This window comes from Octodon degus, unplaced genomic scaffold (assembly GCF_000260255.1).
Source record: "Octodon degus isolate 3935 unplaced genomic scaffold, OctDeg1.0 scaffold00002, whole genome shotgun sequence".
NCBI lineage: Eukaryota > Metazoa > Chordata > Mammalia > Rodentia > Octodontidae > Octodon > Octodon degus.
This window is the reverse complement of record NW_004524578.1, coordinates 27,389,902-27,414,815: the sequence shown is the minus strand read 5'-3', so window position 1 is coordinate 27,414,815 and position 24,914 is coordinate 27,389,902. Positions and strand designations below refer to the sequence as shown.

General features: G+C 54.7%; 3 protein-coding genes across 8 annotated transcripts in view; all 3 read left to right on the top strand.

The window, feature by feature from the left end:
• Positions 1–7,420, top strand: part of Mapkbp1 (mitogen-activated protein kinase binding protein 1) — a 64,226-nt gene extending 56,806 nt beyond the window's left edge. For 3 of the 5 annotated variants that reach the window (XM_023711243.1, XM_023711232.1, XM_023711237.1), the window contains exons 21-31: positions 152–294; positions 477–526; positions 1,063–1,299; positions 1,724–1,887; positions 2,100–2,248; positions 2,340–2,537; positions 2,689–2,773; positions 3,056–3,351; positions 3,503–4,099; positions 4,521–4,606; positions 5,197–7,420. In XM_023711243.1, coding sequence (XP_023567011.1) covers positions 152–294; positions 477–526; positions 1,063–1,299; positions 1,724–1,887; positions 2,100–2,248; positions 2,340–2,537; positions 2,689–2,773; positions 3,056–3,351; positions 3,503–4,099; positions 4,521–4,606; positions 5,197–5,424 — 2,233 coding nt within the window. In that variant the 3' untranslated portion in view covers positions 5,425–7,420. The remainder of the gene's footprint in view (positions 1–151; positions 295–476; positions 527–1,062; positions 1,300–1,723; positions 1,888–2,099; positions 2,249–2,339; positions 2,538–2,688; positions 2,774–3,055; positions 3,352–3,502; positions 4,100–4,520; positions 4,607–5,196) is intronic. The other 2 variants (XR_002820363.1, XM_023711249.1) reach the window with 2 other exon arrangements.
• Positions 7,421–7,565: 145 nt separating this feature from the next.
• Jmjd7 (jumonji domain containing 7) lies at positions 7,566–13,546 on the top strand. Its single transcript, XM_004623380.1, has 8 exons — positions 7,566–7,649; positions 11,023–11,176; positions 11,252–11,505; positions 11,827–11,883; positions 12,482–12,577; positions 12,810–12,886; positions 13,106–13,265; positions 13,377–13,546. The coding sequence occupies exons 1-8, from the start codon at positions 7,586–7,588 to the stop codon at positions 13,463–13,465; spliced, it is 951 nt and encodes a 316-aa protein (XP_004623437.1). The 5' UTR covers positions 7,566–7,585; the 3' UTR covers positions 13,466–13,546.
• Positions 13,427–24,264, top strand: Pla2g4b (phospholipase A2 group IVB). Of its 2 annotated transcripts, none has more exons than XM_023711257.1 (20): positions 13,427–13,506; positions 15,942–16,014; positions 16,238–16,374; positions 16,503–16,634; positions 17,203–17,243; positions 17,390–17,432; positions 17,577–17,631; positions 17,941–18,071; positions 18,299–18,382; positions 18,558–18,595; positions 19,411–19,546; positions 20,389–20,525; positions 20,762–20,984; positions 21,079–21,196; positions 21,474–21,611; positions 21,774–21,878; positions 21,997–22,176; positions 22,399–22,565; positions 23,069–23,255; positions 23,352–24,264. In XM_023711257.1, exons 1-20 carry the CDS (start codon positions 13,465–13,467, stop codon positions 23,567–23,569), a joined length of 2,385 nt encoding a protein of 794 aa, XP_023567025.1. In that variant the 5' UTR covers positions 13,427–13,464; the 3' UTR covers positions 23,570–24,264. The 2 variants fall into 2 exon arrangements, with proteins under 2 accessions (XP_023567025.1, XP_012369406.1); XM_012513952.2 differs by lacking the exon at positions 13,427–13,506 and adding an exon at positions 14,846–14,877.
• The last annotated feature ends 650 nt before the right edge of the window (positions 24,265–24,914 follow it).

Here is a 24,914-nt window from a genome sequence, read left to right as displayed (position 1 = left end):
GGTGATAGGTGGGTCCAAGTAGCTCCCCAGTCTCACTGATCTCCCCATTCCTGCCCCATGCTCTGGCCCTGCCATTTAGTAGCTCTGGATCTTCATAAAGAGACTCATGGTGCCAATCTTTCCTCCAAGTTTCTACTCCCCATTGTCTTGGATCCAGGCCCCAGGCCCCAGTGGTGCTTTCTTCTGGACCAGCTCTCTCATCAGACAGTGACAAGGAGGGAGAAGATGAGGGTACTGAAGAGGAAGAATTGCCAGCTCTGCCTGTCCTTGCCAAAATAAACAAGAAAGAACTAGGTCTGTGACTGGCACCAGCTGTTGTAGTGGCTGGATGGACTCTCTCAAGGACCATGGGGTGACAATGCATAAGCTGAGGACACTGGACATCACTGTGGCCACACAGGGGGTGGGCTTATGTGGGGCTCTGGCTTCAGGTGTGTGTAAGGGGACATCTTTGATGATTGCCTATTTCTGTCTAGCCTCAGGTCCCAGCCTGTCCCGAAGCATGTCCCACTGGGAGATGAGCCAGGTGAGTAGCCAACATTCAGATGTGCTTCCAAGCTTACAGCAGGGGTAGCTGGGAGGTAAGTGGATATGGGGTCTGCCCAGGTGCTCCACACCTGTGTCCAAGGTAGGCCTGTGGGGTTAGGGATGAAGAGAGCCCCAGGCTGCCCTTCCTGTGTTTGATGAGGCTGATCACCACTAAAGGAGGTATGTACCTGTATAGCTGCCTGGGTGTTCACCTGAAGTGTCTGTGACAGTAAGTAATAGCACAGATGAGAGGTTCCTATGTGATGGCAGAGAGAGCAACTAAGTGCATGAACTTCAGAGCCAGCCTGACTGGCAGGTCACATACTCCGTGGGAGCCTCACTTGACATTAAGCCCTATGTACTTTCATGTCCCTGAGTTGTAAGAATGAGGGTAATAATAGTAGCTAATCTGTAAGGTGGTTGTGAGGATGAGATGACCTAGTGCATGGAAGGGGCATGGCACACAGAGAGGGACAGTGAGTGCTGACATCATTCTGTGGTTCTTATCCTTACTTCTCCACTACCAACCCCAAGGCCCAGGAGACAGCGGAATTCCTGGACCCAGCTCCAGCAGCCAATTCAGGACCCAGAAGAAGGGGGCGCTGGGCTCAGCCAGGTGTGCCGCTGAGTGTTCGCTCCATGCTAGACCTGCGGCAGCTAGAAACCCTGGTTCCAGGCCCTCGAGGGCCCAGCCAGGGCTCACGGGCCATTTCCCCATCTGGACCTGGGGAAGGTGGCCAGAAGGCCCCTGAGGCCTCATGTGCTAGCCAGGTGAGCCAGCTTTCTCTCAGATTTTTAGAGATTTCCAAGGAGCCTTAGCCAGCCTTCTACCAACAGTCCTAAGCCTGGGTACAGCTATGCTTGGCCTGACCCTGTACATGGGTCATCTGACTACAGGCTAGGTTGGGTTGTTGGGGTAGAGTGGCAAAGGTGGCCTTTGACCTAGACTAGGTTTCTTGGATGATTCTTGGTATTAAGTGGGACTGGAGGCTGGCAGCCCAGAGGACTAATACAGTTCTTCTGGAAGCTCAGTGTCACTTGGCACCCAGCCTGGCCTTCTGATTTCTTTCCATAGAGCTGGAGTATTAAGCTTCCTCAGAATCGATGTATACCAAACTCCTGCCCACCTCCATGTCCTCCCCAAGGCCCTCTTCACATGCAAGTAACCCTATCATGCCCTTCTGTGTGTTCCCAGAATGAAAAGTCTCGGCTTCAGGCTTCCCAACCTTGTTCCTGCCCCCACATCATCCAGTTGTTGTCACAAGAGGAAGGGGTCTTTGCCCAAGATCTGGAGCCTGCACCCATTGAAGATGGAATTGTGTACCCGGAGCCTAGTGACAGCCCCATTATGGATACCAGGCAAGGGACCTACCCTGGCCAGACCTCCTGGGGCTCCATAGCTGTCTTCTCTTTCCTTTGAGTGCTTTTCAGTTGGCAGAAGGCTGGTCCCCAGCAGCTTAGGGCTTGCTGACCACTCGCTACCACCCTCTCTGGTTCTGCTTGTAGGCAGGAGTCCAGTGGGCTGTTGCTTTTGTGTGTTCACAGTCTTCTTCTCCCTGCTGGTTTCCCAGCAATGAGTTCCAGGTGCAGGCCCTGACCCGAGGAACCCGGGGTCGAGTGTACACAGGTGGCAGGGGCTCAGAAAAACACAGCCCAGATAGTGCCTGCTCTGTGGATTACAGCAGCAGCCGTCTTTCCAGCCCAGAGCACCCCAATGAAGGTGAGGCTGCAGCCTGGTGGGAGAGGCCAGTTGTTGGAAGTGGGGAGGAAGCCCTGGTGATGGGTGCAGTGTGATGTCTCTCCACTTCCAGACTCTGAGAGCACAGAGCCCCTGAGTGTGGATGGCATCTCCTCAGACTTGGAAGAAGCAGCTGAGGGTGATGAAGAAGAAGATGAGGAGGAGGGAGGCACTGGCCTCTATGGGCTCCAGGATGGCAGTCCCTGTACCCCGGATCAGGAGCAGTTCCTAAAACAGCACTTTGAGACTCTGGCCAATGGGGCTGCTCCAGGTGTGGTCAGAGGGTCAGCATTCGGTCACTGCAGGCTGCAGCTGAGTGGGAGGGGTAGGCAGTGTGCCTTGGGGTTTCCATCTCAGGAAGGTAGGTCCTGGGCCAAGAGCTTGGCTTCTGCAAAAGTTTATGGTCTCTCGGACTCTGGCAGGAGCCCCAGTGCGGATCCCAGAGAGGACAGAATCTCGGAGCATCTCTTCACGATTCCTCTTGCAAGTGCAGACATCCCCACTCAGGTATGGAGCCCTGACACCACTCAGGTACCCTGACCCCACTTAGGTATGGAGCTTTGTCCCCCCACTCTGACCTCAGAGTGCTTCTGCTTCTGGCAGCACTCAGCCCTGCCCTCTTCCCTCCCCAGGGGTGTTTTACATTCCTAGATGAGGACAGTGGCCTGATCCAGATCCTCTCTGGCTTTGTGCCTGTCCTCTCTTTTAGTCCCTCACTGGTGCTATGCAGGCAGTTCACTCTCTTGATGGGAGGAGCAGTGAGCCTTCTCCCATATTTTCTCCCAATAGGGAACCATCCCCCTCTTCTTCAAGACTGGCATTGGTGTCAGGAACTGTGCAGCTGCCACAGGCATCTGGTGACCAGCTGAGGCGCAGTGGTGCCAGTCCCCTGGGAGCACCCCTGGAGGTGGAAACATCCTCTGGAAACTCTGGTTCCCATGGGGCAGCCCCCGTACTGCTGCCACGCCGCCGTCACAACCCAGACAGCAGCTGGGTCCCCAAGAAAGTGGCCACAGCCAGCCCCTTGGCTGGACTCCAGAAAGCCCAGTCTGTGCACAGTCTGATGACACAGGGTGCGGAGCCTGGTGAGTTCAGGTCCAGAGTGCAGGGAGCACGGAAGGCAAGGTGTGCTGGGGGAAGGTGGGCCTGCCATAGTCCTGGAGTGGACAACTACCCTCCTTGGGGCTGAGCAATACCGGGCACTTTTCCTGACCACCTGTGTCTCCATCTCTGCAGATGAGGTACCTGCATCGGGCCCCCTGCTCTCACGGGAGATGGAGACCCAGGAGGGCCTGGGCTCCCTAACCCAGGCCGATGGACGTCCATCTCAGCCCTGCTCCTTCCAGAGCCCCACCACCAGTTCTATGGCCAAGATAGCCCGCAGTATTTCTGTTGGGGAGAACTTGGGCCTAGCAGCTGAACCTCAAGCTTCTGCCCCACTCCGAGTCTCACCACTCAGCAAGTTGACCCTGCCTGGCCGGGCTCACCTGGTCCTGGACATCCCCAAACCACTGCCTGACCGCCCTACCCTGGCCACATTCTCACCTATAACCAAGGGCCGGACCCCTGGTGATGCAGAACAGCCTGGCTCCCAAGCAGGCTTAGGAAAGGGTTGCAGTCCAGCTGACAGGCAGGCCTGTGGGGGAGAGGGTACCATTCCCAAGCCTAGGACAGAGTACCAGGCTCATCTTGGGCCCAACAGCCATGGTGCCCAGCGACTGCCAGTCAGCAGCCTCCTCCAAGGCCCTGAGAACTTCCAGCCCCCACCCCCTGAGAAGACTCCCAACCCCTTGGAATGCACCAGGCCAGGGTCAGCCCTGAGCCAAGACTCAGGTGTGCACAGCCCCCCAGCTCACGTCTTTTGCCCCATCTTTTTCCCTTGTCTGTTGGCCACCCTCTGGCTCCATCCCATTTCTGTGCGTCCAGCCTCTAGCATTTTTCGTCCTGTCTGGTCCTATCTCAGCCCATAAGTCACACCCCTGATGGTAAGACATTTCTGCCAATCTTCATGATTTTGTGACACCCCCTCCACCTGTGCAGTGCTTTCCAGACTGAGTCTGGAGCTGGCCCTGTCCTCTGGATCTTGTCTGTGTGCTGCGCGGGTGGATGGGAGGGCTAGAAGAGAAGGCTGGAGGACTGGGGAGTGGGGTGCAGTGCTGAAGAGTAGGCCTTTCCTGCTCTTGAGTGCTCCTGGGTGAGGAAGCCTGACAGAGTAACTTGCTTAGCCCCACTGAGCTATGTCTGTCCCTCTTAGAACCAGCTGTGAACCTGGAGCAGTGTGAACAACTTGTGACCGAGCTCCGTGGAAAAGTGCGCCAGGCTGTGGGGCTGTACCACTTGGTGAGTGTTGGCATCAACTGGCAGGAAGATGCAGCATGTCAGTAGTGCTGGGTATTGGCCAGCTGAGTGTCTAGAGGGATATGGCTAGAGCACTCAGAAGGACCCTGGCTGGAATATATGGAGCTAGGCCTGCTGAACTAGGGGCCAGGGATGCCAAACCAGACAGGTACCTACCTGTGAAGCACTGGAGACCTCTACAGACAGGAGGGTAGGGCTTGGAGAGACCATGTCCTCATTTATGTCTAGTGTCCCCATGACACTATTAATAATATCCTTTGTATATCCATAAATTATTTAGCCATGCTAGACATAGGGGACAGGCCGTGAGGGTCCACACTTAGAAAGCGAGAGTGAAGCCTGTGTAAGCTGTTGTGAAGGGTGGCTAGCAAGCTGTAAATGATTTGTAATCTAAAAAGACTCTTCTGTGCGTCTCCCTCCAGAGTCTGAATGGACTCCATAATCCCTGGTCATGATTGCTGATCTTGGAGTGTGGAACTCTCCGCCAGTCACTTCTGGGCAGGCTAGGGCTAGCAGGGCCATGAACAGTCATTTCCATGGCTCCTCCAACTCACCTCTTGGGATTGTTGCAGGTGGCCAGCTGCAAGACGCCCTCAGCAGAACAGAGTCGAATTACTCAGCTCCTCAGAGACACCTTCTCTTCTGTCCGGCAGGAGCTGGAGGTCCTGGCTGGGACTGCACTGTCCAGCCCAGGCAGCAGCCCTGGGACTGTAGGAGCTGAGCAAACACAGGCCCTGCTGGAGCAGTACTCAGAGCTGTTGCTTCGAGCCGTGGAGCGGCGCATGGAACGCAAACTCTGAGCTCCAGAGCCTGTCCCAAGTGAATGCTCCCCATTCCAAACTATGGTTCTTTCTCTGCTCACTATGACATATGAGATGCTTGGAGTGGATGGAGGGACCAGCACTCATCTGGGAAGCAGCTTTCCCAGCTGCTCCTCATGGGCCCTGTATTTATTAATTTATTTCCCTGCCTGTGCCCTCACTTCGGTGGAGCTCCTGCCTCCACAGCCCCTGCAGTGGCTCCTGGCAGGCCGAGTCTTTGTCATCTTGGTGCTGTGAAGGGTAGAAGGGCAGCCTGCCCCATCTGATGGACGTTGGGAAGGGCTGGCTCTCTCTTCTTAGAAGCCATTTGAAATTACTTCAGGGATCAGCGCATACACAGGGTACTCCATGGGGTAGAGGCGAGTGGTGACGTGGTAGTCAGTGCCACCAGCCAACAGTGCACCTTCACCTCTACTCCCACTCCCCTCCCACACCAGCTGCATGCTGCTGGCTCCCAGAGCAGGGCTTATGTATCCCAGCTTCTGGCAGCTCACAGAGGCACAGCATCCCAACCCTCAGGAGACAATTGGTATCAGGACCTGAGCCCCCACATTCCACTCCCTTCAACTCCCAAGAACCCTTCCCTTCCTGGCTAGAGCATGTGGAGCCAGCTGTAGGATGTTGCTGCAGGACAGTAAAGCCCTCTGCTGGGCAGACATGAAGCCTGGTCCCCTTTCCTCAGCCCCTTAGCTTTCTTTATCCTCCTGCCCTGGTGCCCAGCAGCCTGCTGAAGCCCAGAGCTACTGCCTTCTCACTGCATCCCAATGATGCAGTCAAAAACTTGTGTGGACTTACCCTCATGGTCTAGAGGGTGCCAGTCAACCTTCTGAGGACCTTGGCTGCAGGTAAAACCAGCCTCCCAAACACACCTGTGAGTACTTAGCTGGCTCCTGTGTGCCTGGGTTTGTCTCACACTCTGCCTCAGCTTCACCACCCTGGCTTATGTGGAACTCATCATGAGCATGAAAAGGAATGAAACATTCAACCCAAAACATTGATTCTTGGTGTCCACACCCTAGCTGCAAGGTGGCCCATGAAACCTACCTGGTCCTGATAGAATCAATCTCCACAGCAGTGCTGGAATGGAGGAGGCACAGGGACCAAGAGACACACTGGGAAGTGGCAGATGGCAGAGGGAAGTGGCAGGGGTGAGGGGACAGATTAGCTTTAAAAGGGCAGTTAGGGATGAAGGGAAGGAGAGCATGGTAGGCTCACAGAGTAGGACTAGGCAGTTAATAAATGGTGCAGAGTTGGTGAAAACAGTGTCTCACCAGGGATATAGCTCAGTGGCCTAAGCACCTTCCTGGTAAGTGCAAGATCCTGAGTTCCATCCCTGGTACCAAAGAAAAAGTGTCTCTGGGCCCCTGCTTTCCTCTGCCCTAGACATCAGGACCACTGTTACCACGGGTTCAGGCCACAAAAGCCTGTTCACACGTGAGCAGCGCTGTAGGTAGATGCTATGAAGAACCTGGGTCTTGGAAAAAGCCGGTCTCTGCCACCACCACGTGCATGGCCAAACTCAAACCCTGGACCCCAGAACTCTTGCGGCCAGGGGGTCGTGCTGCAGCTGTCTTCTGGGGGTTAGAGCGCCACATCAGCCACAGCCCACCACAACTAGGCGCCGGTTCGGCTTCTCAGGGCCAGGTGCTTAGCGATCCTCAGCCAGCCTTTCCACGAGGCGAGTGCTACATTCCCGCCATGGTTGGTGAGAAGGTAGCAGCCCTTCCTCTGCCCTCTGCCCTGCCCGGGAGGGGTCCTGTGGCTGGCGACACGTCCGTTTGTGCATGTCTAAGGTCGCTGGCTGCTGCTGCCCCTCCCAGACTCGCTCCGCCCCAGTTTTGAGATCCTCTTATTTATAACTTTTATACTTTGTCCGGACCGTGGCGCTTGTCTCCTCTCCGGCTGCACCGGGCAGGGGATTTTTTTTAACGTGTCCGTTTGTATTGATGTTTGAACTTGTCAATAAACACAATCATTTGTTAACTATGTGGTGCCAGCAAGCGGTGCCGGCTACAGAAAGTGCTTCTTGCTCTGCCCCACTGGATAGCGGGACCGGGAGAGCAGCCGCCCGGCGCCAGGAGGGCGCGGAGAGCCCGGGCGCCGGCGTGCGGCCTGGGCGGGGCCGCGGGCCGTTGGCGTCATGGCGGCGGGGGCTTTGGACGCGGTGCGGAGGGCGTTACGAGAGTTCCCGGCTGAGGCGCGGGGTGAGTGGGTGCTCGGCGTCCGGGCGTGGGCTGTCGTGGGAGGGGCTCTGGGGTGCCGGGAACCTAGTTTTTTCTGGGCGGCCACCACCGCGAACTTCTTCCCCCGGCGCGGGCGTCCGCGGCTGCTCCTGCAGGGGTCGAGCGTGCTCGGGGCTTCCGGGGGTGAGGAGTCGCTGGATTGCCGAGACCGGGTGCGGTCTTAGGGTTTTTCTAGTGCCCTTCTGGGTTCCCCGGTTAGCCCCGTGCAGAATGAACCTAGGCAGTGCGTTAATTTGTGTAGAAGCTTCTTTTAAAAACTAGCACTTAACTATTTATAGCACTTACTTATTTTGCGGTGTATTTTGAGACTAGGTCTCTCTGAGTTGCTAAGTTACGCAGGCAGAACTTTATCCTATGGTCCTCCAGCTCCAGCCTCCCAGAGTGCTGGGACTATAGGCTTCCTCTACTGTGGCTGTGTTACTTTCTTTCACCTGGTTTCTTATCATGGAGACGGTATATGGGCACCTGTGTCTGTAATGTATGTAAGCTTTTACTAACGTTCTCACTATATGCAGAGGGAGGAACGAGGTGTAGTTAGGTAGAGCATTTGCCTGGTCTGCGCCAGACCCCGGTTTCGGACCCAAGTAACACCACAACAAAATAAAGCTTTCCTGCCATCCTTTAACACACTTCACATTCTCCCCAAAATTTTTCTGTCCGTGCACACGAGTCTGTACTCCTCTTTTGGTATACTGTAACTAGTTGCTTGTTGAGCACATTTTCAGCACCAGGCATCCAGGAGCTCATTTCTCATCTATCCACCTCGGACCTTTCTGTACCTGTGAACCACGGCTGTACTTGAATCAGCCCATGGAGATAGGCATGTAGGTCGTTTTTAGTAATACTGCGATGAATATTTAAATATTCTTTTAGCAAACGTTTCTTAAAGACCTCTGTGTGCCAGGTTCTGTTCTGTGTATTTGAGGTACATCACTCACAGAGCTTGTGTTCTCAGTGAAGAGGAGACAGTTACCCATCAGTGCACTAAAAGGAAGTCCTAGGGAAGTAGTAGGTTAGACGAGAGATGTGGGCTAGCAGAGTCTACTGTCCTTGGTGTGTGGAGTGAAGTGAAGAAACCAGTGTGCCTGGAGGAGAGCGTGGACGTGGGTATTTCTGCTGGTTAAATTCTTAGAAGAGAGCCAGTGAGATAAGGGACCAGGGTTCAATCCCGGGCACCACATGATGCGCTGGCCCTGCCAGGGACACGCTGAGCCAGCCACTGAGACCAGGAGTGATGGCACACACCTGTAATACCAGCTCAGGGGAGGCTGAAAACGAGAGGATCACTACAAGTCTAAGCTGCGTACCAAATACATTAAAAAAAAAAAAAAGCCACTTAGAAGAATTATTAGCTTACTTAATGGGATCCCTTTTCAAATTGTCTTATTTTGAAACACTAAGAGAGAAAATAGTCATTCTCTGAAGGAAATGGTGATTAAACAAATAATTGCAGAAAATCTAAATAATAAAATATGACAGCTTGTACATATTTTGAGAATCCCAGGGCTACCCTCCTTCCAATCCTGATGAGCACAACAGGAAGACAGACATACTTAATGCCATCACACCTCTAGAGGTGACTGTTCTGATGACCTGTCATTTCCTCCCTCCCTCCCATGTCTACCTGGCAGGTTCCATCTTGTTCCTAGCCAGGGAAGCAAGCACACATGTGCCAGATCTTTTCTGGGCATACCAGGGTCTTCCTACTGAGTTCCAATTTCTGATCTAAAGTTGCTGATTGGAAGTCAAGGATGACTGGTGTGAAGTGGCTTTGAAGGTACTTCTTGATGTCAGTGGTGAAGATGAGTTCATGGCCATCAGGAGCAGGTTGCAGTAAGAACTGACTGGGGCCAAGGCATTTCAGCCAGCCTAGAAGACAAATGTAACAGATCAAAGCCCTTTGCCCTTACAAAAGCCACAAAGAAGCTTTCCAATCGGAGTGAGCTGTAGGAATCAAGTCCAGCACTGCCTGTGGTATATAGTGAGGGGTAGGCATGAGACCAAAACACATCATAGTTGAAAAATAGGTTTTGCCTGCTCATGAAGTACTTTCAATGTATGCCGAGCAATCTGTCTTCTGTAAGGAGAAGTGGTAATCCATCAAAGTGTGTGTAAGGGTGTCCTTGGGGACTGAACCTGGGGCCTTACACGTGTATAGCTACATCTCCTAAGTTGCTCCAACTGGCCACAAATTTGCTATCCTCCTGCTGCAGCCTCCTGAGTATCTGAGATTTGTAGGTGCACACTACCATACCCAGCACATCAAAGGATTCTTTACTAGGCATGTGACAGAAGATTGTATTTATAGATGACTGGGCCCAGGTGGTGATGTTCTAAGAGGGGAGTTAAGCCAGAAAAACGAGTTAGTTCACTACAGCAACCATCTGGCTCGAGTGTTTGAGACACATTCAACTGTTAAGCATGTATTTACTGTGTACCTACTACATGCTGGGTACTAGGGCTGCATCAGTGGAGCTGTCATTCTGGAGAGGGAGACATACATGAAATATATAGCATGTCAGATGGTGATAAAGATGAGGAAAAAGTAGGGAAGGGATAGGACTTTGGGGGCAGATTGTAATTTTAAAAAGACTGGTCAGGGAAGGAAACCTTATTTATGTGACACTTGAGGGGGGACTAAAATGTCAAGAGCAGGCAGAGGTGGCTTTGAGGAACAGTTGGTAGAATCAACTGGATTCTTACAAAGCTGATTACTTACAAACAGTAAGATGGCAGGAGCAGGGAAAAGGTTAAGTCATAACTGACAGGGTGACACAAGACCTCCAGAGACCTGCTGTATAAGCTGCCCAAATGCCTCTGGTGATCCCCAGTATCCAAGATAGTGAGACCCAAAACAGTCCTCACCTTTCTTCTAGCATCTTCACCCAACAACATATTTCCCCAGGTGAGTTACAAGCTTCTTTTTTTTTTTTTTTTTTTTTGCGGAACTGGGGATTGAACTCAGGCCCTTGCGCTTGCCAGGGAAGCGCTTATTCCACTGAGCCATCTCCCCAGCCCCAAGCTTCTTGAGGTAGCGTTCAGGTCCTCCCTTTATATCCACATTGGCATCACTTTCGGAGGGGGCTTCCCAGAGCTTCGCCCCTACCCCCTCCCAGCCCATGGAGGTCATTCTGGGCCTCCCCCACCAGCTCATTGGTTTCTGTTCCTAAGAGATGCTGGGAGGTTGGTCCCTCATGGATGGAAGGCTGAGGGTCCGCTGCACAGAGCCTAACACAGCCCCATGGGTATAACCCAGTGATGTAGGGTAGGAAGGGCAGGCTTCTCTTACGCAGCTGACTGGGTGCCTTTAGCCACACATTTCCCCATTTCTCAGAGCTCAGCGTGCCTGCTGCTGTGCCCTACCTGGACCAGCCCCCTACTCCACTCTGCTTCTACCGAGACTGGGTGTGCCCCAACAGGCCCTGCATCATCCGAAATGCCCTGCAGCACTGGCCAGCCCTTCAAAAATGGTCCTTTCCCTATTTAAGGTGGGTGCTTCACTGGGTGTTGGGCGGGCTGTGTTTTCTGGCAGCTGGACCTGAGCTTTGTATCTGTTCTTCTAGAGCCACTGTGGGTTCTACAGAGGTGAGTGTGGCTGTGACCCCAGATGGTTATGCTGATGTGGTGCGAGGGGACCGCTTCGTGATGCCTGCAGAGCGCCACCTGCCCCTGAGCCGTGTGTTGGATGTGCTGGAGGGTCAAGCCCAGCACCCAGGAGTCCTCTATGTACAGAAGCAATGCTCCAACTTGACTACTGAGCTGCCCCAGCTGCTGCCTGACCTGGAGCCCCATGTGCCCTGGGCCTCTGAGGCTCTGGGTGCGTGGAGGCAGTACACAGAAGCGGGTGGCATGTGGTGGTCTCTGGCTGGAGGCTGGGCAGGGATGAAGTGGGAGGACAGTCAACCTGCTTGCTTCTTCTCTCCCTTTACCATTGCCTGGGTGCTCTGGAGTCTGGTGTTGCCCCCATGCCTGCCTCTGGCTTGGACTTGATAATAGACGCACAACTGAAGCTTCCTGCCCCCAGGGGAAGTACTCCCACCTTCTTCCTCTTCTTTCTGTTTGGATTCCTTTGCCCTTGCCTGGGTTCTTCCTGAGCATCCTTGTGTAGGGCCTTCGTGATTTACCCTCTGCTCCACAGGAAAGATGCCTGATGCTGTGAACTTCTGGCTCGGAGAGGCAGCTGCAGTGACGTCCTGTAGGTTTGGAGATCCCAAGTAGAGAGGAGCCAGTGGGGTAAAGAGGAGGAGACCTGCACAGAAGATAGATGGGGTGGCAGTTGGGCTGGCTGATCTCTGACTTGCTTTGTGATTCTGGAACATGGACCCTACAGAGGATTTCCCCTGACAGCTGAGGGGATACCCATGGCATTGGAAGTGGGGCATGCAGTTTCTTCTGGGTTCCTAGAAGGCGTTTTGAAGGCCAGCTAGGGCAGGGAACCTAGAAGCATGTTGGCTGAGCCTGCCCTCATGGTGGAGGCGAGCTAGGGTCTGCCCAGGGTCCAGCCCTATGGGCCATGTTCTTTTTTTCTTTTTAAAATCTTGCTGCTTTTAATTTTTATTTATTTATTTATTTATTTATTTATTTATTTATTTAATTTGGTACAGGGTCTCACTATGCAGCTACATGTGGTACCATGGATTGAACTTGGAACCAGGTTCTTTGGTACACACTTGAGTCCTTGGTACCATCTTCGGCCAGTTGACCTTTCAGGCGCCATTTCTTTTGTCCTAGGTAGAATTGGATATAGGGCTATGAATAAGGAGATTTGTCCCCTGCCTTACTTATGTTTGCAGTGCACAAGGACCACTATGAGAACCTGTACTGTGTGGTGTCGGGAGAGAAACACTTCCTGTTACATCTGCCCAGTGACCGGCCCTTTATCCCCTATGGTAGGGATGTGGACTAAAGGAGAGGTTGTGGAAGTGGTGGCCTGTAGTGGAGGGAGGGCAGCAAGAGCCTTGGGTAGGCTGATGCCCAGGCCTAAAGCACAGCCACAGATCTAAATTGTACCAGAAACCCCAGCCTTCTGGCCCTGCACCTAGGAAGAGCATGGGCCTGCTGGAAAGGGCAGAGCTGGCAAGGCTGGCAACGTTCCCTTTACCCTTCTCTCTTGGTCTGCAGAGCTGTACACACCAGCAAGCTACCAGCTGACTGAAGAGGGCACCTTTAAAATGGTAGATGAAGAAGCCATGGAAAAGGTGTCTGTTCTGTTCCTGGACTGTGGAGAGACAAAAGGGCCTTGAGAAATAGGCAGGAAGATCTGGGGTGGTGGTGGCACCTTGCTTTGAAAAATGTTCATTCTGGGACCTTGCAGTACTGAGCAGAGGATGGGTCCATGGTATTCACCTTCAGAAGAGACAGAGCTAAGGGGCCTGGGCCTTGGGACCTGTTCCCTTCTGGCATCTGCTATGTCCTAGGTACCCTGGATCCCCTTGGACCCCCTTGCTCCAGACCTGGCGCAGTACCCAAGTTACAGCCAGGCACAGGCCTTGCACTGCACGGTGCAGGCTGGTGAGCTGCTCTACCTACCAGCTCTGTGGTTCCACCATGTCCAGCAGTCCCATGGTTGCATTGCTGGTGAGAGGCTCCTGGGGCAGGCCCTGCCAAGGCTAGCAGGGCATCTGGGAAAGTTGGGGACTCTAAGTTAAAACATGGACCCCCATATTCATGTCCCCATTCTTTCCTCAGTGAATTTCTGGTATGACATGGAATATGACCTCAAGTACAGTTACTTCCAGCTGCTCGACTGCCTCACGAAGGCTGCAGGTCTCAACTGATGGTGTCCTGTGCACACCACCAAGGACAGCTCAGGAGAAAGGTCAAGTTCTTTCTGGCCTGGTCAACTGCAGAGACAACCTGGAGTTGGAGTAGTTGCTGCTGCTGCTGGCCTAGGGCCACCAAGGGTTGGGATGTAGTCAAGAGGTGCCAGGCAGGTCTGAGTGAGGGTGCCAGGAAGTTGCCACACAGGTGAGGAGGAGGAGTGGGGATTAGGTCCAGCAGTGTGACCTTGGGCATATCACCATTTGTTGGCGTTGGTGTCCTGGCCCCAAAGCGGAGATAATAATGGGCCACCTCAAGGGTGGTTGTGGGGATGGAAATCATATTTGGAAGGCCAGCATGGCCTAGCACAGAGGAAGTGGTCAATAAAAGAGTCTGACATTCACCTGTTCTGATCCTCCATCACAGTTTTCTGCGGCCTAAAGAGCGTGGTTTAGGTAAAAATCTGAGGGTGATCCTGATGGGGTTACAGGTCAGATGTAGACATGTGGAGCTGCCTGTTGCCCAAAGCACTATCCACAGCAACCCTTGCTGCTCTTTCCTGGGGTGGGCCAGGCTGGCCTTGGTTTGCTTGTGACTGCCTGATTGAAGCCTCATTGGCTCAGGGCCCTGGCGCCATTCCTGGCTTATCCTAGTTTGCTTTCCTCTCTTGTTCTTGGGCAGCTGATACAGTCTGGTGCCCTGGGGTAAACCTTGTTTACCCTATATTGGGCACAGGCAGGAAGGGACAGAAGTCCTGTTCCTCCTGGGACTGTCCCTCTGAGGATGGCGGACATCCTTCGGAAGAGTGGGAAGAGACCCTCCCTCTGTGTGCCAACCCTCAGGCTCATCCCTGGCCACCCCACCCCGAGGGTGGAGGCAGCCCAGACTCGGGCATAGCTTTGAAGGGCTGCTTACGTGGCAGGGCCAGTCCCCTGCAGGTTGGAATGGGACCTGAAGTACTTCTCAGATTGGCCAAGGGCTTTAGTTGGGACTGGGCATTCCTGTCGTACTGGCACCAGGAAGTTGTGAAAGGCCCTGATGATGTTGGGTACTTGGTTCCTCAGATCATTTCTGCTGTGGGCCCCAGGCTCTGCTTTCCTTCAGCTCAACCCTGACAAGCTCTCCTGGAGCTTCCTCCTTCAAGGCAGGGTTGGCTGGGGCAGGCCCTGGGTGGGACATCTGGGATGTCGGAGATCTGGGGCTGGCACCATGCGTGTGTCAGTAGCTCCAGTGTAGGCTTAAGGTGCCTCATTTCCGGGCCTGTTCAGTGGGCGTGGACTTGGGTGGAGAGGAGGTGGCAGGTAGGCAGGACCAGGGAGGTGCTCCAGTCAGCTGGAACACCTGGTTCTGCTTTAAAAGCCAGTAGTCCTTGCTCCTGTGGCCACTGCCCCATCATTCTTGCTTCTGAGGACTCAGCCTCATGGCTCTGGTAAGGCTTCACAGGGTGCTGGCCCCACTGTGGAGAATATCTGGCACAGGCCCCTGTTCTCCAGTGCATGGCCCAGGTATCTCTGGCATCCCAGAGGCCTCTGCTAGCCAGGAGTGACTTGCAGCCAACTTTTAACTTTAAGCCTGGCCCCGATCTTATCTTGGTTTCTGCTGTTTCTTAGAGGAGCTCTAGTCTGTAGGCACAGAGGGTGCTGTGGGACCTACGCAGTGAGCAGAGACAGGGATCTGGTTGAGGGACTTTCTACCTGGAATGGGCCCTGGGAAGTGGCTGCTTGATGCTCCTCCTGACTCGACTGCTTGGGGCTCTTCCGCAGGCCATGAGCTTCCCCAGCTCTGCCCCTGCCCCAGGAGCTCTCTGGACTGGATCTGTTAGTGCCCATCCAGAGGCAGGGGTGGGAACCAGTAGGGAGGACCAGCTGACACAGACCTCCCTTGCCCTAGCACATAGACCAGGTTTGCATCCCCAGAACCAAGGAACGGGTTTGGAGAGAGCTCTGTAGGGACCATGGTAGAACCTGAGGATGATAGCTGCTGTTTGCACTATACGGAGAGCTGGTTTCCAGGATGGAATGGATAGCACAAGGACAGGTTACAAGACACCGAGACCCTGGCACGCCCCTTTCCCTCAGGATAGCTTATATGCCTTGCTGCCCTTGACCAGTGCCAAAGCAGCTTAGCTAGGGTATGGGGTGGAAAAGCTAAAGGAAATAGAAGCAGCTGGGTATGGGCATAAATAGGAGCCAGCCAGTCCCAGGTAGATCTCAAGTAGTTGGCCGCTCCTCTGCCTCAGTTTGTGAGGTCACTCTTATGCCCCCACACAAGGCTGTGGTGTGGTAGGTGTGAATGTATGTAGATCCCTGGTGTAGTGCTTTGTCAGTGTAGCCAGGTGTCAGCACGGCCACCCTCCTGTCGGCTCAGCATTGTGATAGCATGGAAGGTGGACCTGCGCCTGAACCCTTGGTTCAGCATTAGGCCTCAAAAGATTGGCCCAGTCTTTGCTGTGGCCCCATTTGCGGGCAGCAAACCTCCTCTCCCCTCCTGCAGGCAAGGGTCCCTGGGACCTGCCTCCTAATTGTGCGTGTCCTGCAAGCCCATAACCTGCCCTCCAAGGACCTGAGTGAGTATCCTGTGCTGCTGGCCCTGTGCTGGCTGGGGGAGGAGGGCACTACAGTGGGCAGCATCAGGGAGGTGCCAGTGGGAAGGGGTGGAGCAGTTCTGGGTACAAGAGGCAGTAGGGTCCAGCCCAGTGGGTATGGTTTGCAGGGGATGGGAGAACTGGGCTCTGGTGGGCAGGCTGGGTTGGCTTGGCCATTATAGGTACTTGTTCTTCCTCCTTGCAGTGAGCCCTTCTGACTGCTACGTGACTCTGTGGCTGCCTACAGCCTCCAGCCACAGGCTGCAGACGCGCACCATCAAGAACAGCAGAGACCCGGTCTGGAACCAAACCTTTCGCTTCCGAATCCACAGTCAGCTCAAGGTGGTCCAGGCATCAGGCTGACCTTGCCCTCTGTCTCACCTGTCCTGTCCTAGTCCCCTGGCCTCTACCCTGCTCACTTTCCCATTCCTTCTTCCTCCTTGTAAACATCTCCCTTTGGTCCCTTGCAGAATATACTGGAACTGAAAGTCTTTGACCAAGACCTGTGGACCAAGGATGATGCTGTGTTGTCAGTGCTGTTTGATGCAGGGACCCTACGAGTTGGGGAGTTCCGACGCCAGAGTTTCTTCCTGAACACTGAGGCAAGGCAGGCCCCTTTTTTCCAGTGTATGGTAACCAAGGAGCATCCTGTCTCCAGTCTTCTTTCTTGGGTTCTAGAAGAGCTAAAGCATAGCTTTCTATACTTAGTTGGGGGAGGGGTGTATTGAGACAGGGTCTTACCATGTAGTCCAAACTGGCCTCAAACTCACTGTCTAGCCCCCACTGACCTTGAATTTGTGGCGTTCCTGCCTCAGCCTCCTGAGGTGTGCCAAAAGAGAGCTTTGTTGAGCAGCCCAAGGAATGTAGACAGAGCAGCCTGAAGAGGGACAGTAGCCCCTTCCCACCACTGCAGCCTCAGCAGGCCCAGCTGATATCTGGGTTGGAACACACACACACTTTTGCTCTCGCTTTCACTCTCTCCCCCTCTCTCCCTCTCTCCCTTTCTTTCTCCCTTTCTCCCTTTCTCCCTCTCTCCTTTTCTCCCTCTCTCCCTCTCCCCTCCCTCCCTCTCTCCCTCTCTGCCTTTCTCCTTCTCTGCCTCTCTCCCTTTCTGTCTCTTCCTCCCTCTCACTCTTTCTCCTTTTCCCTCTCACTTCTCTTTCTCTTCAGGGTGAGATGCGCCTGGACGTGGAATTTCGGCTGCAGAGCTTGTGAGTCTGGCCATGGGGCAGTCTGGTCAGATGTGGGGTGCCTTTGTCTGGGTGCCCTTCCTGGTGCAGGAGGAGTACTCAGACCTTGGGCTTGGGGATTATGGAAAGACCTGGGCCCTGACCTGGGTCCTTGGGACTCTTTCTAGGCCACACTGTGCAGAAAGTCTGGTCAGCAATGACATCCTAGTGGTGAGTCAGGAGCCACTGAGGTGGCTAGGGTCCCTGGGTGACTCCTCCTCATAAGAGAAGCGGCTCAAGCAGTGCTTGGTTACTGAGCCTGAGAGAGGTGCAAGGAGCCTGTGCCAGTGACTGAGAGGCTCTCCCTTCATGCAGGCCCGGGAGCTCTACTGTTTGTACGTTCAGCTGAAAGACATGGGGGACAGGGAAGGTGAGTCTGACCTACTGCAACAGCTCTCATCTCTTATTCCAGTCTTCCTGCTTCCAAAGGAGACTCTGGAGGGACCTTGCCCTCACTGCCTGCAGTTCTCAGGCAGGAGTGTGGCTTGGGATCAGTCTGTGCTGGACCTGGGCTTTCCCCCTAGGTTTTGCAGGGGTTGTGGTGGGGACTTTGTCTCCCAGCCAGGGCCAGGACAAGAACATCATTGTGGAGGAGAGAGGGAAGGAAGTACCTTCCAGGCTCAGTGAGGGACTTTGGGCAAAGATGCCACTCAGCCTCTGCTTTGGTTCGCATTTCTAGGGTCAGAGAAGAAAGTTCAGCTTGCAGTTCCAGGGGCCTGTGAAGGTGTGCAGGAGGCCTCTGTAGGTACCAGTTCTTTCTGTTTCCACTGCGTGGCCTCCTGGGAGCAAGAGCTGAGTATTTACCTGCAGGTAATGTGCCTGCCGTGGGGAGCTAGTCTCCAGAGCCTCCACCTCCTTCCCTCTGTACCTCCTCCTGCCTAGCTTCTTCACCTGGGGCCACTGTCCTGAGCTGGTTGGGGGGTGCTGGCCATATGCTCCTCTCCCTGTGGCTCTTCTTTAGCTGCTAGGAAGAGGTGATGGGGTCCTACTATGACAAGGGTGAAGACTCCTGGGTGTTTGCCCTGCATCCCCTGCAGGATGACCCCCAAGAGCAACTGAAGGTGCCACTGCGGGCCCTGCCCTCTGGCCAGCTGGTGAGACTGGTCTTCCCAACATCTCAGGTACTGGTATCCAGAGGAAAACTGGGTACAGGGATGGGGCTGGCCCTGGGCTTGAAGGACCTGTGGCTGCAGCCCCAGGGAACTGCTTAGAAGTTGGGGTGCACAGGGACCAGTGGGAAGGACGGAGTTGGGTGAAGGCGATTACCCTTTGTGACAGAAACATTTATGGTTCCAGGAACCCATGCTGAGGGTGGAGCTGAAGAAAGAAGAAGGGTAAGAGACCTGGAGGAACATAGGGAAGCCACAGGGAGGTGCCTGGGAAAGACTGAGGGGCAGGTGGCTGGCCTAGTGGAGAGAGGGGTCGGCTTATAGCAAGTTATCCTCCAGCGCTGTAGGGCTTGGCTCACAGGTGGAGCAGGCCCTTTTCTTAGACTTGTCACTTGGCATTCCTACTCCAGTCAGAGCAGTGGGCCTAGCCTAGTGCCCAGCACTTGGGAAACCCTGGATAAATGCTTGGCTGGACAAACATGTGGGGAGATGAGGGCTGAACAGGCTTGAGGGCACAAACAGGGCAAAGGAAGCTGCATCCTTTCAGGTAGAGACTGTGTAGATAGACCATAGATTCCTTGCCACGAGAGGTCACCCATCAGTCCTCCCTGTCTTGAGAGAGCAGCTTCTCCCCACACAGAGAAGGGAGCATAAGACCACCTGTCTCATTTTCTCTGTCATTGTTTTTGGAGTTGGTTGGTAAGGAAGAGAACATGGGACTGAGATGGGAGTCACGGTGTCAGGTCCCTGCACCTGGCACCAGCATGGCCTCTTCTGTCCCCATTCTCCCAGGCTCACAAGCTTTGCCGTGTTATCCCTGCTGTCCTCTCATGTTCAGGTAGAGGCTGTGTGGATAGACCATAGATGCCCTGCCACAAGAGGTCACTGAGCTCACTTTCCCCTCTCACTTCACTGGTGTCACATGGCAGAGTCACGTGGGAGGGGAGGGGAGGGGAGGTAGAGGCAGCAGCTGGATGGGAGGCAGGCCCAGCTTGTTCTCTGGGATAGCAGTGGCAGCATCAGGGATGCCTCTTCTCTAGCCCAAAGGAGCTGGCTGTGCGGCTGGGCGGTGGGCCCTGTGCTGAGGAGCAGGCCTTCCTGAACAGGCGGAAGCAGGTGGTGGCAGCAGCTCTGAAGCAAGCCCTACAGCTGGACAGAGACTTACAGGAGGATGAGGTCTGGGTTCTGGCTTCTGGGTAGGGCTGGAGAGGGTCCCTCTGGGCTTGCTTGTGCCCAGGGCTAAACACTAGAACTGGCTGTTCTATAAATGGTCCAGAGCTGGTGCCAACCCAGGGTCACAGCTCCCTCCTGTCTGCCCCCTCAGCTCCACTTCCTCCCATTGTGGAGTGTTACCCATTGTACCTGGAGCTCACACAAGGGAATGTCCTTGGTGGGCTAGTTTTCTTTCCCTGTGTTTGTTTGGGAAACCTTCCCTCAGCCAGGTTTGGGATTGGGCCCAGTAATTGATGAGACCGACCTCTGGTGGGGAATAGCCTCCTGTCTTAGGGGTCCCATAAGTCCCAGAAGGCTGTCAGCCTGGGTCATCTCTTAGGAAAGGTGTTGGTGTGGGCAGGGAGAGGGGCAATTGAGACTTAAAGTGGCTCTGGAACATCCAGAAAGTGGACTTAGACTCCCCAGGAGCAGGAGCAGGAGCAGAAATGATGAGGTCTAGTAACTTGTCGGAGTAGGACCTGTAACCAGGGTGTGTAGGAGGCAGTTCTTACACCCACCTCTCCTGGACCAGTTCCCAGACATTGATTCTGCCAGAGTTCTTCAGGCCTTTGCGACAGGAGCAAGTGCCCTTTATCCTAGAGCCCTCACACCTAGTGAAGCCTGGCCCTTTGGGATGCTAGTCCCAGTCAGATCCTCCTAGTATAGCAGACCCAGAGCTGGCCCCAGGGCCCTGATCCCATCTGGGAGGGGCAGCTGAATGGCCCTTGATTGGGCTTGCCTTTTTTTTGTAGGGCATGGCCTTCCACATCCCTTGGGCTTCTCAGTCTGGCTGCTCTCTTTTCCAGATCCCAACAATAGCCATTATGGCCACAGGTGGTGGGATCCGCGCAATGACATCCCTTTATGGACAGCTGGCTGGTCTGAAGGAGCTGGGCCTCCTGGACTGCGTCTCCTACATCACAGGGGCCTCAGGTTCCACCTGGTGAGCTGGTGGCAGGCTGAGTACTAGAGCCACTGCATGGTGTGGGGTCTGAATGTGAGGGAGTGTGGGTGATAAGGCAACTGAGTCCCATGGGTCTCAGACCAGGAGAGCTGGGCAACAAATGGGACGGGGAGAGGTGCCCCAGGGGACCTCTTGTCCCAAAAGAGAAAGTAACAGGTGAAACCCAGATAGGATCCTTGTGACAAGACCCCTACTCCTACCACCCCTCTTCCTAGGGCCTTGGCCAACCTCTATGAGGACCCAGAGTGGTCTCAGAAGGATCTAGTAGGGCCCATGGAATTGCTGAAGACACAGGTGACAAAGAGCAAGCTGGGTGTGCTGGCTCCTAACAAGCTGTGGCAGTACCAGCAGGAGCTGGCCGAACGTACCCGCCTGGGACACCCTGCCTGCTTCACCAACCTGTGGGCCCTCATCAATGAGGCACTGTTGCATGATGGGGTGTGTGGATGGGACCTGGCCTATCCCAGGGGATGGGTGGGAAAGGCTCGGATACCAGGAAGCTACAGGCTTAGGTTCTGCTGCTCTCCCCCAGCCCCACGACCATAGGCTCTCAGATCAGCGGGAGGCGCTGAGTCACGGCCAGAACCCTCTGCCCATCTATTGTGCTCTCAACACCAAGCAGCAGAGCCTGACAACCTTTGAGTTTGGAGGTAAGTAGCGCCACAGTGCAGACGCGTACTCTTGTTGGGAGAGGGAGAGGCCTGTGTGTGGGAGGTGGCACTTACAGCCACCTCCTGGGCCAGGTCCCAGAGACTAATCCTACCAGGGCTCCTCAGGCCTATGGGACAGAGGTAAGAGCATTAGGTCCTGTGCTTAAGTCATAACAATGAGGCCTGGATCTGTTGGTCCCAAGTCCACCTACACAAAACTTGTGGGATTGTGGGTGCCCACAGATACCCCAAACTGAGATGTATGGTTTCCTCACAGAGTGGTGTGAGTTCTCTCCCTACGAGGTTGGCTTCCCCAAGTATGGGGCCTTCATCCCCTCTGAGCTCTTTGGCTCTGAGTTCTTCATGGGGCGGCTGGTAAAGCAGCTCCCAGAGTCCCGCATCTGCTTCCTGGAAGGTGAGCGCCACCCGGAAGGCTGGAGCGTTGGTAGTGTGGGAAGGTGAGGGGTGCCCTTGGGCTATGCAGCTCAGCCCCTGAGGAGTGTCCTGGTCTAGGATGGGCCACCTGGAATGGTCAGGTTGTGATGGGGCGGGGACTCTTCTTGTGGCCCTCCCTCAGGTATCTGGAGCAACCTGTACGCAGCCAGCCTCCGGGACAGCTTGTACTGGTCCTCAGACCCCAGCCAGTTCTGGGAGCGCTGGGCCCAGGATCGGGCCAACCTGGGTAGGCGCATGGGCAGCCCACTGAGGGTGGGGGCTCAAGGGCCTCAACATTTCCCATCTCCCAGAGGCTGGGATGAGATCCCATGGGCCCCATTTCGTCCACATTCTTGCCGGTCCAGACAAGGAACAGGTTCCTCATATGAAGATAGAAGAGCCACCCACAGCAGCTGGCCGTATCGCTGAGTTCTTCACCGACCTTCTCACAAGGCGCCCGCTGGCCCAGGCCACTCACAATTTTCTGCATGGCCTCCATTTCCACAAAGACTATTTCTACCATCCCCACTTCTCCACCTGGAAAGGTATCAGTTTCTCTGCCTCAGTCCCAGCCCTGCAGTATCCCTCCATTTCCAGGGCACTGTGCTCTTTGAGTCCTTTGCTCTTTGCTTGTGTGGGCGCTGCAGTATGTGGGGTGTCACAGAGCAGGGCTGGGGCTGAAGAGTCTCCTTCCCTGGGCTTCAGTGTCTGTGGCTCCCAGTGTCATCAAAACTGCTGCTTCTCACTCCATTCCCAAACGTGTGCAGCTACCAAGCTAGATGGGCTTCCCAACCAGCTGACACCCACAGAGCCCCACCTTTGCCTGCTGGATGTCGGCTACCTCATCAATACTAGTTGCTTGCCACTCCTGCAGCCTACTCGGGATGTGGATCTCATCCTGTCACTGGACTATAACCTCCATGGAGCCTTCCAGGTTAGGAGGATAGATGGGAGATGGTGGGTGACCCTGGCTTTACCTCTCTGCTTGGCCCACTGGTGTCCAGCATCTGGTACAGCTTCCCTTGCTGTGTGACAGAGACATCATGCAGAATGGAATGCAGGACCCTGAGTCCTCCCAGGGCACCTTCCCTGGCCAGGAATTATGGTGCTGGAGCAGATGGGGAGGTTTTCATCTGTATTTTGGACTATGATCCTCTTTGCTAGGCCTAAAGGCTTGGGAGGGTCTGGCCCTGTGAGCCCTGCTGCTGAGAGTTTCTTGTGTTGCTCCCACTGCTGAGAATGAGGTGTTTGCCCCCCACTTTCCCAGGCTTAGCCCCTACTTTTCTTCATGGTCACAGCCTTCGTCAGGTGGGCCTGCCCATGGGTTCCACTGCAGTCTCCTCGGCCTCTGGGCACTAGGTCCTGCATCTCTGTGGGTCTGCAGTCCAGACCTTCAGCCTTGAGCCTCCTGCTCATGACCCCTCTACCATCCTGCAGCAGCTGCAGCTCTTGGGCCACTTCTGCCAGGAGCAAGGGATTCCATTCCCTCACATCTCACCCAGCCCTGAGGAGCAGAGCCATCCTCAGGAGTGCCATGCCTTCTGCAGCTCCACCCAGCCTGAAGCCCCTATTGTGCTCCACTTTCCTCTGGTCAATGACTCCTTCCAGGAGTACTCAGCCCCTGGTGAGCCAGCTATCCCCTTCTACCCTGCCTCTCAGCAGTGGCCCAGACCCCCTCCCCAGGGCAGTTCCCTCATTTATAGGCTGTTTCTCTGCACAGGGGTGCGGCGGACACCAGAGGAGAAAGCAGCTGGCGAGGTAGACCTGTCCTCTACCAGCTCCCCATACCACTACACCAAGGTGACCTATAGCCCTGAGGATACAGACAAGCTGCTGCACCTGACACATTACAACATCTGCAACAACCAGGAACGGCTCCTGGAGGCCCTGCGCCAAGCTGTGCAGCGGCGGCTGCACAGGCAGTGCAGACCCCAGTGATGCAGGGGAGGTGCCTAGGCTGGACCTTGCCTGGCCCTTTTCCCTGTGGCTGCAAGTCTGGATGGGGACAGCATCACCATGTTCTGGAGCCTCTGGTACCACAGGGCTTTGATGCTCAGGACTGTCCAGAGGTGGTGGCACTGAAGCCACTAGCGACCCTGCACAGAGATGAGGCTGAAGGCCTGCAAGAGGCTAAGAGTAAGCAGCCTGGCTCTTTCTGGCTGCATCTAGAGCTGGGATCCCCATGGAGTGAGGAGGGCTCATAGGCTTTGTGGCGGCAGCAGGAGTGATGGGGAGAAAGTAGCCAAATGCACGGAGTGAAGCAGAGCATTTTACATTACAAACGTACTTGTAAATGGGAGGCACTGTCCAAAGTCATCTGTCATTCTGGGCTCTTGGTTAAAAGCAAAGCAACCCTTCTCTCTGGGCACCTGACATAGCCCTGAGGCATGGGTGCCTGTCAGAGAGTGGATATCTGTTTGGTCACTCACTGTGCCCCTGCCCTGTCCACCTCACCCAGGCAGGGAATAGAAGTGAGACCATGATGTAGTCAGACGACTGTTCCTGCCATGGAAGGAGCAGCCAGACGTGAGATCAGATGAACCAGGCATCAGTGACAGTGGCCTCCCTAGCAAGCTGTGACATGGCAGGGCCCATCCAACATTGTCCAGAAGCTGGTCCACAGTAGCCGTTGGGCCTGTAGCTGAGAGGGACAGTCGATAAGGGCTTTGCCACCCTCCGTAGAGATCCCACTTGGCTTAGCCAAGGTGTGGGGGAGTAGCTCTTAGGGGCTGGCAGGCAGCCATCAGATGTGGGGTGAGAAAATGTCCTTGATTCTCAGGATCCAGCTTGCTGTGTCTGTCAGCCCTGGGCATGTAGGAATTTCAGGACAGAAGAAATGGCTGTCCTGGTACCCCTAGAAGCTACTTGGCCTAGGACAAGGCCTCCCCCTTTACCACATGTCACATGAATCCTAAGTTGGGACCTGTGGCCCTTATAGGAATGGATGGATGGTGTGCCAGAGAGACACCCATCCCTGGCTGCTGCCTGGTAGGTGACAGCTGGGCCATGACATTGGGCTCATTCTGAGGGCTCCTGTGTGGAGGATGTAACCATGTCTCACCTGTCTCCAGTGCCTCCCCATGTTTCTCCAGCACCAGGTGTCTTCTGGACAGCCTGAAGCCCTGTGGCTTGGAGGAGGAGGATGGAGGTGCTGAGCATCTGGATAAGTGGATCTACAGGAGGCTACGAGCCTCAGAGGGAACCCTGTTTATCTGCTTCAGCCTTTGAGCTCTCAGCCTTGGCACATGTGCCCCTACCCCCATCCCAACTTGCATTTGGGGAG

Coding starts and splice junctions, on each gene's coding strand:
- Pla2g4b (XM_023711257.1), top strand. CDS start 13,465: ATGGTGTCCTGTGCACACCACCAAGGACAGCTCAGGAGAAAG. Junction 17,632..17,940: donor AGACATGGGGGACAGGGAAG/GTGAGTCTGACC, acceptor TCGCATTTCTAG/GGTCAGAGAAGAAAGTTCAG. Junction 22,566..23,068: donor ACCTCCATGGAGCCTTCCAG/GTTAGGAGGATA, acceptor ACCATCCTGCAG/CAGCTGCAGCTCTTGGGCCA.
- Jmjd7 (XM_004623380.1), top strand. CDS start 7,586: ATGGCGGCGGGGGCTTTGGACGCGGTGCGGAGGGCGTTACGAGAGTTC. Junction 7,650..11,022: donor GTTCCCGGCTGAGGCGCGGG/GTGAGTGGGTGC, acceptor CCCATTTCTCAG/AGCTCAGCGTGCCTGCTGCT. Junction 13,266..13,376: donor GTCCCATGGTTGCATTGCTG/GTGAGAGGCTCC, acceptor TTCTTTCCTCAG/TGAATTTCTGGTATGACATG.